This window comes from Puntigrus tetrazona, chromosome 1 (genome assembly GCF_018831695.1).
Source record: "Puntigrus tetrazona isolate hp1 chromosome 1, ASM1883169v1, whole genome shotgun sequence".
NCBI lineage: Eukaryota > Metazoa > Chordata > Actinopteri > Cypriniformes > Cyprinidae > Puntigrus > Puntigrus tetrazona.
Genome location: NC_056699.1, coordinates 7526163 through 7540381, shown reverse-complemented (window position 1 = coordinate 7540381; position 14219 = coordinate 7526163). Strand labels below are relative to the sequence as shown.

Sequence of the window (14219 nt, the reverse complement as noted above, 5' to 3'; positions counted from 1 at the left end):
CGAGCGAGCGGGAGGCGGTTACGCTATTCAAGAACATTAAAAATGCGCCACATCTTGCGCATACTCGGCTAGACGCTGGATGTGGTATTTCATGTCCTTTTCCGCTCGCCGTACGGAGCGGAACGACAGTAAGTGCAACCAACTTTGATATCAAGCTGTTTTAAATGTGATAAATTCGTGTTTTGATAAACGTTCGAATCGCTTCTCCATGCTTAAGTGCACTGTTACGTCAATGTAACTTGCATATTTATTGTCGCTATGCTTCTTTATGGATGATTTTTCAGACTACGTTAAAAAGCCTTGTACTTTTTGGACAAACTATGTGCTGGTGAGACTATCATGGACAGTGACTGCTTGTCTTTGCTGCCAGCGGTCTGCCTGGTGCTGGCCGACCCAAAGCAGTCTCCGCCCGATGACACCTCTTTAGAGAAACTGCTCGATTGGTTCAAAGAGCTGCACGGCCAAAGCAAGTAACCTAGGATCAAATTGCTATTTTTTTTAGATTAGCTGGCAAGTTTCGGCAGAGTAAAACATTGTTTGTAGCTCGGTACAGTAGTAATGTGTCTATATGTAACTGGTATGTGTTTCTTCAGGTAATGGACACGTGCTTTTGCAGCATCAGCCGTGCCTCTTGGACTTCATTTCCACTGTTTGCACGTCTAAAACTACAGATCCCGCCGTCCTGTCTTTCACCCTCAAACTGACTGGACTTCTGGCCTCCACAAAGCAGGGCTTCCATTTGCTTGAGGTGAGACAGCTTTCACAATATTTTCAAAGACGTTGAGGAATTCACAAAAGTGATTTTATGTCCATAGAAACCACATTAAATGCGAGTAAACTGTCTAGTTTTAGTGTTTTAAATACATTTATGTCACAATTGGGTTGAAATAATGTGAAATTGTTATTCAGAGTAACACAATTTATGTAAAAATTCAAACAACGCGCTTATTCTGACTTGTACATATTAAAATAGAATTAGGAAACATTACATTTTATAGTGGTTAAAATTATTACAAAAAATCTTGCTGACAAATGGGTGACTAACTAGGAAACTAATTAGTATTTGGGATGAGAGAAATTTTATTGGGTCATAATTGATTTTTGATGTAAATATGCATGACAAGATTGTTACTCTGAATTACATTTTAGTGGGTACATTTTGTCAATCATGGAAAAATATGTAATATATATATTTTTTATTAATTTAAAGCAGTATTACACATACTGTGTTTAAATCATTTTCTATTTATTTAATCTTATATTTAAATTACTCATGCCCTTATCTAGTTGTTGACTGTGGTGCCTTGGTTGAGAACCACTAGTCTCACACACACACACACACACACACACACACAAACACGCACAAACAACCAAAAAAGTACAATGATATACTTTGCATTTTACAGGGTTTTCCAATAACATCCGGTTTTTGTGTTGTCTGTTTATGGAGATCAGGAGGGAGGTCTTTTGGCGTGTGCGTTTGACCGGGAAGTCTGGGGTGTGTGTGATCTCTGGCAGGATGCCTTGGTTCGCAGTGGCTGGATGCAGGGACTGTTGAGCATGTTGAAACACCAGCAAGCCTTGGACTTCATGTGTGGAAATGGTGAGAACAGTCTCCGAAATTAATCAGAAAGCATACAGTCAAACCAAAATTTATTCAGACGCTTTCGGCATTTCACATCTTTTCTGTTTAGTCCCTATAGTTTAGAAAATGGTAATGAAATATGACAATAACTCAATTAAACTGTGTGAGAGTAAATTCATCTTGATAATGTCAGATAACTTTTGATAGAGAGGTATGTAATGAATTAGGTTATATCTGTCAGCCGTTACATTTCAAAGTCAGCTGTACATAGGTCAAAGTGTCTAAATAATGTTTGGTCCCAAATGTTTATTAATTTTACTAATACTCCGCTGTATTAAGATTATTTTTTTACTTTTTAAAAAATGTAATTGTTGGTTTAAAACCAAACAAAAGAATGATGAAATGTTGAACCTTTCAAGCTTTAAGTGTCACTATGAATGCTGTTGTGTCCACAGGACGCATCAAACTGATTCTCCAGCTGCAGAATGACAGGAGTCTGTTTGTTGCCTGTTTGGCTAATCAGCTTTTAGTGCATATCCTACATTTCCTCACCTCATCAAACGTGACCGACGGCAGTGACGTTGTGACATCAAGTGAATCGTCTTTGAGGCCTGATTGCGTCTCGGTCTCCTCTGAGATTATGAGTGCTGTGGTTGAGGCGTTGAGCTCAGAGGAGCATCCTAAGGTCCTCCAGGGCTTACGGCTTCTGTCACTGGTTGTGGCTCAGTGTGGAGAGCCTATCAGAAGCACGCTGTGGAAAGATGTGCTTGTACCCCTGGAAGTCTTGGTCAACAGGGGATCTGAATCATTGATTCACACTTTGATAACTGTTCTAGAAGCTGCTGTGAGGTGAGTTTATATATAGAATCTTTGGAGTTTAAATATTTGCATTAGCAAAAAATTACATAATAAACTACCAGTAAAAAGTGTGAATAATTTAATACTGTATTTCTAATACTTACAGTAACATTTTTTCAATTTCAGAATTCAATGGAATTGTTTTAATATATTTTAATGAATATTAAATAATTTAATATTTTGTCAAATATATGAATCATTTATTCCTGTGAATGCAAAAATGAATTATAACACTGCTGAAAAGCTTGCCATACTAGAATACAAATTTAAAATGCAAAATGTTATTACAGTTTAAATGTATCATTCAAATTTACAATTTTAAACTGTAATAACATTTGCAAATAAATTACACTTTAAAATATTTTAATAGAGAACCTTTTCAGATCAACATTTCTTGTAAAGGCAAACATTTATTTATTATTTACTGTAAGTAGTTCCATGATAATGAAATATACATAATCCCTTATAAGTAGCAATAATTAAAATTATTCTATTTTTTGTAGTTAAAGTGGTATATGATATATAAGGGTTTTTGCATATTTTATATTAACAAATTATGCAGTACAATATTACTACTGTTAAATATTTGTTTCAGTTCCTCTTTTAAGGCAAGACAATAAAACAATGTACATTCTATAATATGTACTCAAGTTGTATTCCAAGATGCTTTTGCAACTGTTGAAATGTAAACAATTAAAGCAAGTGACTTGATTATTGTCTGTTACAGGACGCCTCTGCTCAGCCAATTGGAGTATAAAGTGGAGGAGTTATTAGAAGCCATGTTGAGTGATGGAAACAGAAAAGATTGTTTTCAGTGTGCGGCACTAATTGTAAAGCTGGAGAAATGGTGACTACTGTAGACTTTTGTACATGTGTAAATATATATATATATAGGCCTACATGTTGCAAAAGACACAATTTAAACTAGCAGTCCGTTATGTATTGCATTATTCACTCAGTTTTCTCTCTCACTTTATCCTTCAGTCCTGAGGTTGTAAAGAGGAAGGCTACGGATATCATCTTGCTTCCCCTGCAGTGTGTGTCAACACAGCCTCAAGCAAAAAAGGAAATTAATGTAGTCCTGAAGGAACAGCTATCCCAGAAAGCCTCATGTATTTCCCTCCTCATGCAGAGTTTATCAAGCCTAGCACAGCTGGCGCACACAGTAAGTAGACTTCTGCTTAGACTGTCACTCCCGTAAAGAATTTCTCAGAGCTGATTCACACTGAACTTTTTAAAAATAGCTTTTATATGTAAATATGCTATAGATGAATGGATTTAACCAAGAATGCAATGTTTTAACGTTAAAATTTTAAAAAGCCTTAAACTGGTCCATATGCATTATACAGATTTTTTTTTTGTATAAATGTATACCTTTCTTCTGTTAGAAATACTTCTGCGGAGATGCTTCCATTCAGTCGATCACCAGCTCTGTGGTGTTGCTTCTGAGGATGTGCTCTGGGCATTGCCCCTCCTCTTTGCTACATATTAATTCCTTTACCCACCTGATTGGCTGTTGCAAGGTTCAGAGGTGTGGCCTGGATACATTAGGTGCGCTCAGTGTGTATGAAGGTGAGTCTGTGACGAGTAAGCCATATCATAAATCTAAAAGACATCAATATACACAATATTTTTGCATAAATACATTAAATGAGGAGTAGATACATGATACAACCTAATTTAATAATGTATGCGTATTTTGTAGTTACATGATATGTGCCAGCAGAAATATACTTTTGGTTTTGCTCTAGGTTATAGATTCTAAATCATAACTACTATCATTTATAAACTTAATGATTTTCAGTTTCTTATTAGAAAAATTAAGAATAAAGTTCAGAGGTCAGTGCCGTGGTTATAATCTTATTAATTTTTCTATTTAGAAAACCTGGATTTAAGTAAGGACATTTTTGCTCTCCTCTTGGACTATTTACAGAGGCCAGATTCCCATGCCACAGTAAGTATGTGCATATTTGTATGTTACTAATATTAGCTGCTTCAGATTGTTTGCCTTCAAAGCTGATTGGTTTTAAAACACTTTATTTACTTGAAGCTTTCTGTGATTTTCTAAGGTCTTGAAGAAAACATTTCAGGCCATGAAGAAGTGGATTGTGTTTTCGGTTTTGCCTGATCTCCAGCAGTTTATCAGCCGTGGTGAGGAACACTTAACAGAATTCTGATATTTTGATAAGAGGCCTGCCTAAATTATCCCTGTTAAAAAAAATGAACTGTTAAGCAAATAACCAAAGTAACCAATAATATTGATTTCATTTTAGGAGAAGAGGTCCTTTATCATAATCAACTTAAAAATGAAAATAAATTTTCACCTTTGACTTTTATGTTAAACACAATAAAAGGATAATGTCGAATGTTGGTAACCAGACCATTTTGGGTTCCATTGACATGCATCGTTTTGTCAAAAATTATGATGGAAATGTAATGGGGACCAAAATAAGTTTGATTCCCAAATTTGAAAAAAATTCAAAAAGTCATACAGGTTTAGGATGACATTAATAGATATGGATTGGGTAAATGAGGAAATGATTTCGGATAAAGAATCTTTATAAATATAAATATTGAATCTGTTGTTTTGAAATTAAACAGTTTGATGTGCTGACATTGTAAGCTATTGTGAATATTTTGTCAGTAGATCATTAGGTCATGAAGCTTTCTTGCGTGTTTTGCAGACCTCTTTCCTGTATTGGAGAAACGCATGTGTGATGTGCGATGGGAAGTGAGAGACTCCACACTAGAGTTCATCACCCAGCTGACTGCTGCCTTTAACGGTACCACACTCTTAAAAAGGACAAAACCTGTTGTTTCTTAACACATCTCTGTGTCTAGTTAAGGACAACACACTTTGTGTTCATTTTAACTCAACCATTGTGTTGTTTTTGCTAACACAGCAAGTGTGTTGATTTTTTTTATACACTGTGTTAAAAATGCACAATTTGGGTCAAGTATGTGTTATTTTTGAACACCTGCAATAAAAACACAGTAAGCTCATGTATCACTTACGAGAGTGCGTCTCAGGGCAATTTGCATAATATATGGTACCACAAATCTGTTCATTTTCAATAAGAGGCTTAACCATAAAAGCTTGCTAAAATAAGTTTGTCCGTCTACATGATCACAAAAGACATTTTAAAAGCAGCAAATACAAACTCTATTTTAGTTATTATTTTCATTCTTATTATTGTACTTGGTTTTTTTTCTCGCAGGCAACAGTGATTTCACTGAAGCTCTCCACAGCAGCGGTATGGTCTCTGTTCTCCTTTCTTCACTGGCAGATGCAGAAGGCTATGTCAGAGCTAGTGCTGTGGCTGCTGTCGGGCAGGCAGTGCTTGTGAGCAATAGCACACTTCTGGTGAGACAGCTACCCGTGTATAATTCCAGCTTCTTAAATATGATACTTAGAACAGTACTGCATTTTTTTCTAAATTTATACTTTTTACGATGAATGTACATAGTTGTTTTGCTTCAAAATCTTACCACCATTCACTGCCATTACAAAAGCTTTGAAGAGCCAGGAAATTTTTTAATATAGATCAGATTGTATTGTTCAGAAAGAAGAAAGTCATATATATCTTGGATGGCATGAGGACTAAAAAAGTAAATCAAGGGGTAATTAAACTTTTCGGGTGAACTAAACCTACGTAATACATAAACAGTGTGTTCTTCACTAAAAAGTAATTCAACTCGGTTTCTACCCACCAGTTGACCAGATTTGAGTCTGATATATCTTTAAAATTAAAAGATTGGATCACCACTGTTTTATAACACCTTTATAATTTGTTGGAGGGGTAACTGATCTGAAGCTTGGCAGCATGTTGATATTCTTAGTTTTGTTTAGCTTTTTAGTCTAATTGTCTAATTTTTTTTTTTCTGTTATTTAACTTTAGGAGGAGGCTTTGGTGCAGATGATGGCCATTCTCTCTCAGGACACAGAGGGCTTCCCTCGTAGAGCAGTGGTCCAAGCTTTCACATCATGGCTGAAAGGATCACACCTCTTAACGGCATTGGAGTCGTCCCTGAGCTCCGTCCTGTCACTGGGAGGCAATGATTTTGACTGGGAAGTGAAAATGCACACACTGGAGCTAGCAGAAGTGTTGATGGAGAAGACACTGACCTGCTGTCCGTACGCAGTCCAGGACTTCGGCTCCTCTGAGGATACACGCTTTACGCAAGCCTTGATGAAGTTTAAAGATTTTGGCCTGTTTGAGTTGCTGTTTAACAGCTTGTTTGACTGCGACAGACCAGTGTGTGAGAGAGCCTGTGCACTGTTGGTCAAACTCAGAACACTTACGGCCGAGTCTGCAGATTTGGATCACAGCGCTCTTGTTTTAAACGTATGTGGGAACAGATGGGGGGATGAGGTGCAGAAAAGATACCTCAAAGCATCTGCGTGCGTCACAAATGGAGTTACAGGATCTGATGAGGGAACCGACTGTAGTCTACACTGCACCAGAGGCATTAGCCTACCCAAGATACTACAGATTCTAGACCTAGATGACATGCAGAGGATGTTGACGTTAAGTAGTGATCATGTTGTGAATTCACCCAGATCGCTAATGGAGGACATTCTTTCAGCAGCCCAGCAGAGTGAAGAGAATATAGTGGATTGTTACTGAGAATATACTGTAACAGTTTGAGACCTTTTACAGCAGTTTAATAAAGGAAGATATAGTCTCAAGTCTCATTTAATTAAATTTAACAAGCTTTATCGTAAAACCAAACCCCTTGCATGTTAAATATTACTTGAAATACCCCAATATTTAGTAAAATAAAAATATATATATATATATATATAACTAGGAACTAGTTTGCCAAAAAGGTGTGTAATAAGCTTGCCGCAGTGTTGGTGGGATGAAGCTTTCCAGTGAAATGTTAAAAAGTGGTTAATTTCTTTAGCTTTCAGCGCGCAGCAGAGACAAAGGAAGTGGGCACTCTAGGGTCGAAAACATTGATTTGAGTCACCATTGTGACTCTGACTGAAAAGAACAAAAAAGTTAAATAGAAACATTACACACAAATTTACATTTTTTTTGGTTAAATCTACATGTTTTTACCTCAACAGTTGAGTACACTGTTCATTAAACATAAATAGAGTTAAAGAAGTTCTAATTTAGACACACACACACACACACACAATCCTGCATCAAAGTTGTCAATCACAGAAAGTGATATATTATTTTGTATTGTTTTTTTAGTTTGTTTCGTTAAACATATTTTTGAAGCAGATATTCCTGTGGCAAAATCACTTCATTAAATACACTTTTAAGGGCTGTGATATTCTTGCAGAGGTCGGAATTGGTCCTTTTTGTGGAAAAAAAAAAAAACTAAGTTGGGTGCTATGTATAAAATTCTGTGAGTTACAGATGCTGAAACAAAAAAGTGTTACAACCGATCTTTCAGCAGCCAAGCAGTAATAGAACTCTTTTGAGAATAGAATTTTGATGTTCCTACAAAAACATCTAAAGCTTTTTGTTCATCCTAACCCTTCAGATATAACATTTTGAACTCTTTTCCTCATTGACGAAATGTTCCTTTACGTGTTTTTACTGTTATACAGCAGGGGGCGCTATTACACAGCGTCTAAAATGGTCCTGACTCAGGATCAAAACACAGGCGCAAAAATAAACCAAGGTGTAAATGATTACATATTGTTACTTATTATCCATATTACAAGTTACAGTAGCAATATACTTTTTATTTATTTACAATATATCAATATTACAATATTCTATATATATATCTGTTTTCTCATATTTTGATTGAGAACCTTGGAACTCAATAAAATGCTTCCGGATATCTGAAGCCTGACTTCAGATATCCTTTTTCTGATAGCAGATTCATTTTGTTAAAGAAGAGTGTGAAATATCTCCTCATGTCAAACCAAATGGCAGACAAGACACACCTCCGAACGCTCTCATAAATGAAGGTACAAAAGATGTCACAGTGGCAGTAACTTTTTCAAAAGGTACACTAATGTAACTATTAGGTTCAGATTTTATACTTTAAGTACTAATATGTACCTTCATGGTACATTTTGGTACCTTGAAGGAATCATGTACCCTTTGGAAACCTCAGTGAAAGCTTTTGTACCTTTATTTATGTGAACAGGGTAATTAACAGAAAATAAATATTAATATTTTTAAAAAAGCTATAAAGCTTATTCGTTCAATACCAGAGTGATTTTTTTACTTTGTCTTTTGTTGTTAATGCCACACGGAGGCAAGTATATTAGTTTGCTGTCATTTTTAAGACTTATTATACACCAAAATTTCCTATATATACATATATGCAATTTCTTTCTTAACTTCAGTTTCTCACACTTTTGATCACTTAAAACTACAAAATGAAGTACTTTGTAGCATACGCTAGTGTTTGATGGTTTAGGCTTTAATGTTTAAATCTGCGAGACTCAAAAACCCATACAAATGATAAACTGTCTAATGACAATCAAACCCTGAGGTCGTGTCTGTATGGACCACAGATCAGCTACAAACTGTTACACCCTTATTAAACACAGCGGCATTTTGTTTTCTTGGTGCAAATAGTAATGCAGAAAATAACATTTGCTATGGTCTCCTATTTGCCTCTAAAAGGTTTACTCTGCTGTTGTTTATTTCCACGGTCCAAACTATGAGCTCTTTGAAAAGGGTCTACATATATATGCCCGTAATAATAGATACTTAAGCCAAATATTTGGTAGCATTTCACAGCAAATACTTCTGATTCACACAACTGCTCACCAGCTGTCCAATACCACGGATGTTTTCAAAGAAGCAGTTTATTGATTCGTACTGCATGAAAAACACATTATTGCATATTTTATAAACTGTGAAGTGACACTCATAGATGTTCCTCCTGAGTTTCCTGAATCCCAGAATCCTTCTAGAGAGAATCAATAGCTCTGACTTCATACGCCAGTCGTGAGAATTGAATAATATTTTATGCTTCCCAACGCATGAAAAGTCAGACATGCCAGAAAAAAAAGGATGGTCATTTAATTATATAGTCTATTGCAATGCATTGATTGTCTCAGATCTTAATATATGTAGATATATACTGAGGTAGCCTACTGTGTTACTCATATCCTCAGTAGCCTGTTTCTTAAGACTTGTGTAGTGATGCGTCCTCTTAAGACCCTGCATCCTCACATGAGGACATTATATATATGATTGAATTTCTCAAAGACTATACATATCACAGTTTTAAGTCCGGATGTCCTGTACAGAGCACATTCAGGGCTTTTCATAGATACCAGATAATTGGATGATTGGCCAGGACCACTCCCTCTCCTTCAAAAATGTCTGAAATTAATTTAGTGAAACTCTTATGGATATATGGTAATATTTTGTAATTATCATTTAAATCAGTCAGTTTTTTAAATTGTGTGTCATAAATCAGCCTCTCAGGAAAATGTTATGGGGTTTCAAATCAAAATATAACGTTCTGTTATTTCATATGAGGACACTGGGACTAAAAGCATGTTTATTATGCATTTCAAGTATTCTATGAAATATTATATATTATGAAAATCTTGTCAATTATTACTCTCATTATTACACTTCTTTTTTCATGATATGTCGGCCCAAAAACACATTAATATGCAAGCTAGATGTAGTTTGTAGATACATTGTATATAATATAGCCTCATGACATAGGGCCTAGTTCATCTTTATACAAAGCTTGGTAAGCAGAAAAATCTTGAAATCTAAAAATGTATTGGTGATTTTAAAATTCAGTTGCCTTTGCCTATGCATGTACATTCATGCCTATTTTTTTTGTCATAGCATAATTTATGCATGATTTTTTTTAATGCTCTAAACATGTAAAGACATCAAAAAACATTTTTTTCCCTTAAACTTTTTTAAGGGAGTGGGTATAGCAGTGGGGTAAATAAAAACAGAATTATTACAGGAGACTCGACTTTCTTTCAATTACTGATCACATCCAATAACCCACCTGGATGATATTGCCGTAAATTGCTTTTCTGAATCCGAGCACCTCTTTATGCTTGCAGTCTGCTCCGTTAACGAGACGCATTTGTTAGAGAAAGGTTGATTTTCCACTTTTGTCTCGTTTCAGCATGGCATTAATGGTCGAATATCAGTTCACTCGCAACAGAAGCCCGGAGTTATTAAATCAATGAATCAATAAAACAAGGTGGAGCTAGCGACATTAACAAAACACGTATCATATCATACACCAAATCAATCATACCTAAAATCAGTCTACCCAGACCATTCTGTATATTTAAAACATTCTTTGAGTAAATGTTTAAGACAAGACATAAAATTCAAATGCATCATTAAAAATATTACTAGGCTGTTTAATTACAAATACTAAATAAAAATGAAGATAATGCCTTTACCTTTACTTTCCTGGCGCTTAAATTCAGTAAACTGATTAAAATACGTACCGGCATGGGTCCAGTTGGTAATATTATTAATTATGTACGCTTTACATATAGGCTAGAAAAAGGCTATGCTGTGTAAACGTTTCAAAGAGCGCGAGGAGTTGTTTACTCTGGCGCGCTCAGCAAACGCGCACGAGCAAATAAAAACGCGTCACGAACACGTCGCCTTCTCATTCTGTGCTTCAAAAACTTGGGAAGAGCATGTAACACCGGGATAAAGAGAAAGGCTGCTTTTGAGGGTGAGCGAATACGCTTTTGTTATTTTTTTTTTTTGCTTTAACTAACACAGCAACTAACGCGCACTTTATGGTGTGGCGTTTATAATGCATCTGCTACTGTATGCTTACAGCATATAACTTTGAAGATATCCTTTTAGCAATACTACACTGTCTTTATACGGATACGGTTTGAAAATACGATAGTGATCATATTTACAGTTTTTGTAAAGCATGAGTTGCTTTCAAACCAGTCCAACAAGCTTACATTCATATATTTTAAAAACAATGTAGTTTGGCAGGTCAGAGCGTTTATGATATGTCAAAAAAAAAAAAAAGTGTGTTAGAGTTTAGATGTGTATGGAAAATGGAGGAAATAAATCAAAACCTTTCATGCGGAACGTTGTGAAATATAAACAGCCTATGAGGAAGAGGTGAATGATCAATCATAATTTGTGGGGATGGATTTGAATACCTACTCTGTCGTACATGCCTTTATTTTTGATTTTTTTTCCCCCCAGAACTCTCAACTTGAGACAATAATGTTTAGCATTCAGGTTATCTTGTACAGACTCCTGGCAAAAATGCAGCGGCAGCTCAAGTGTTTCTTTCTTCTGGGAACATTATTGATCACATTCTTCATAATTTGCTGGGATTCAAGGAGAGAGAGGACGTTTTACTGGCCAACTGCTTCATCGCCAAATCTCACACACCTCAAAATGCAGCAAGAACATCGAAAGCATGTTATAAGAGAGCTTTGCTCGACCAGCAGCGGCCTGAATTTTGAAGAAAAATTAATGACATTTGACCAGATTCCCAACAAAGCCCTGGACCACCTCATTGTGGATGATCAACATGGTGTTATATACTGTTACGTACCGAAGGTAGCCTGCACCAACTGGAAACGAGTCATGATTGTTCTCAGCCAGAACCTGAAGGCACCTGATGGAGCTCGGTATCTGGATCCTCTTGACATACCATACAAGATAACCCATAATTCTACAGTGCATAAGACATTTAACAAGCTTTGGATGCGTTTTGGACGTTTCGCGCGTCCTTTGATGCATCACAAACTGAAAAATTACACAAAGTTCCTTTTCGTACGGGATCCTTTTGTACGACTTATTTCTGCTTTCCGGGACAAGTTTGTTAAGCCAGATGAGTATTTCTACAGCCGGTATGGCTCCACAATGCTTCAACGTTATGCTAATATCTCAAAGCTCCCCGACTCCGCTCAAGAAGCCTTCGCTGCAGGTATCAGATTGTCATTTACTCACTTTATTAAGTACCTGTTAGATCCACAGACTGAGAAGGAGAAGCCATTTAATGAGCACTGGCAGCAGATGTACAGACTCTGCCATCCGTGCCAAATTGAGTATGACTTCGTTGGGAAATTGGAAACTCTTGATGAGGATACTGAACATTTGTTGAAGATTCTTGGGCTGGATAATTATATTCGCTTTCCCCCAGGGTACGAAAACAGGACAGCGAAAGACTGGGAGCAAGAATGGTTTGCAAACATTTCAGTGTCTGACAGGAGAAAACTGTACCATCTTTATGAAACAGATTTTAAATTATTTGAATATGAAAAACCTGAGACACTTCTGGATGTGTGATTACATATTGCTAACTAAAAACATTGATTGCTTTTAGATTACCTTAACGCCACATGCAAATAAACTATTTGTGTGTGTGTGTGTGTGTGTGTGGGTGTTTGTGTGTTGGTATTTGTGGTTTATTTGTTGTTTAATAATATGGTAATGACAGTTTGAAGATGGTTTATGAGGACACTGCCAATGTCTTGTAATTCAAAAGGCTTACAAAATACTAAATGGTGTTGTTTTTAAAAATCTAAAATGCCACAAAGTTGGTGTAATAGCACGCATAGTTTGAATAGTATAAAAACCATTACGCCTTTGGAGAGTTTCCATAAACCACAAATACCAACAGGTGTGTGTTTTGTTTATCCAATAAAGTTGGTGTAATATTATAGATACTCTTCAGACCGCACCTTAAGTGATTCTTAAAATTCACAAACTTTGACCCATTAGACGTTAAGGAAGTGAACAAGTTGACAGTCAGGCAGGTTGGGATTGCAATCTAACAATGCGCCAGTTATTACAAGAACTTTCTAGGTTCTGTCATCTGTTATGCTACAAATGCAGTTTGTTTGCATACTTGCATCTTCAAGGCCAGATTAAAATGATTTATGACATATATTGTATGTTACTTTCAGACACCTTTTTTGGGATCATTTTAAACCTTTTTCACAACCTTTTTGGTTCACTTTTCGGGTTAATCGGGTTAAAAACACATTTTCCCCTTAAATGGACTGACGTGGCTACAGTTATTAGATATATATTGCGCATATGCTTAAAGGCTGTTTGTTGGTTTTTAATTTTTTAAAGCAATAATGATATATTTTATGATCTTTTTCAGTCAAATGGAGCATGCGATATGTCCCCCTTATACAATATGTCATATTTCCTCTTCCTTTGATATCAGACAACTCCCAACATCTTTGGTTTACTGTTGGTAATCACAAATTACACATTAACTGCAGAAAATAATAAACGGAGACAAACATGTTGAATGACGCTACAGCGAATAAATTGGAAAATTTCAATTGTCAAGAACGTCTCCTATTCAGAGGAGGAACCTACTTTAAAGAACAGGTTTAACTTTACTTTCTTAAAGCAGCTGTTTAAGAGCTGGTTGTATATATGTGCATTCACAAAACAATCAGCTCAAGACGGCAAGTACAATGTACAAACAAAAATTTGCACGTGTCACACCCTAAAGCTACATATAGTCCTCCTCCTGGTGCCAGAGTAATGAAAAGCTTATTTAAATACAAACATAAATGTTATAATACAGCGCATTTGTGCTTCAGGCATATATCAAATCATAAATATATAAACAGATAAGTAGATTGTTAAGAACATTTTTTTTGGATTGTTGCCTGATTGTATTTTGTTTTATTGCCTTCATAATGCAATCCAAAACACTATAGTAAATCTTAAGGCCATTTGTTAATCTATCAACCACCCCGTGAATTTTTTTCGTGAAATGTGTGAGATATGATGTTTCTTATTATCTCAACTGTCAAATGAGAATTTAATTTATTAATATATTTATT

The 14219-nt window shown here is 35.8% G+C and overlaps 2 protein-coding genes across 4 annotated transcripts; both read left to right on the top strand.

The window, feature by feature from the left end:
* The first annotated feature begins 21 nt into the window (after positions 1 to 21).
* Positions 22 to 7133, top strand: brat1 (BRCA1-associated ATM activator 1). Of its 3 annotated transcripts, XM_043246607.1 has the most exons (13): positions 22 to 128; positions 285 to 466; positions 594 to 748; positions 1456 to 1603; positions 2041 to 2434; positions 3171 to 3290; positions 3428 to 3608; positions 3832 to 4015; positions 4324 to 4397; positions 4513 to 4594; positions 5128 to 5226; positions 5662 to 5807; positions 6343 to 7133. In XM_043246607.1, the coding sequence occupies exons 2-13, from the start codon at positions 340 to 342 to the stop codon at positions 7069 to 7071; spliced, it is 2439 nt and encodes an 812-aa protein (XP_043102542.1). In that variant the 5' UTR covers positions 22 to 128; positions 285 to 339; the 3' UTR covers positions 7072 to 7133. The 3 variants fall into 3 exon arrangements, with proteins under 3 accessions (XP_043102542.1, XP_043102550.1, XP_043102559.1); XM_043246615.1 differs by lacking the exon at positions 22 to 128 and having other exon boundaries at positions 135 to 466; XM_043246624.1 differs by lacking the exons at positions 22 to 128; positions 285 to 466 and having other exon boundaries at positions 621 to 748; positions 1407 to 1603.
* A 3835-nt stretch (positions 7134 to 10968) lies between these two features.
* Positions 10969 to 13297, top strand: LOC122348313 (carbohydrate sulfotransferase 12-like). Its single transcript, XM_043244069.1, has 2 exons — positions 10969 to 11104; positions 11602 to 13297. Exon 2 carries the CDS (start codon positions 11623 to 11625, stop codon positions 12694 to 12696), a length of 1074 nt encoding a protein of 357 aa, XP_043100004.1. The 5' UTR covers positions 10969 to 11104; positions 11602 to 11622; the 3' UTR covers positions 12697 to 13297.
* Positions 13298 to 14219: the final 922 nt, after the last annotated feature.

Coding starts and splice junctions, on each gene's coding strand:
- brat1 (XM_043246607.1), top strand. CDS start 340: ATGGACAGTGACTGCTTGTCTTTGCTGCCAGCGGTCTGCCTGGTGCTG. Junction 2,435..3,170: donor GTTCTAGAAGCTGCTGTGAG/GTGAGTTTATAT, acceptor TGTCTGTTACAG/GACGCCTCTGCTCAGCCAAT. Junction 4,398..4,512: donor GGCCAGATTCCCATGCCACA/GTAAGTATGTGC, acceptor TGATTTTCTAAG/GTCTTGAAGAAAACATTTCA.
- LOC122348313 (XM_043244069.1), top strand. CDS start 11,623: ATGTTTAGCATTCAGGTTATCTTGTACAGACTCCTGGCAAAAATGCAG.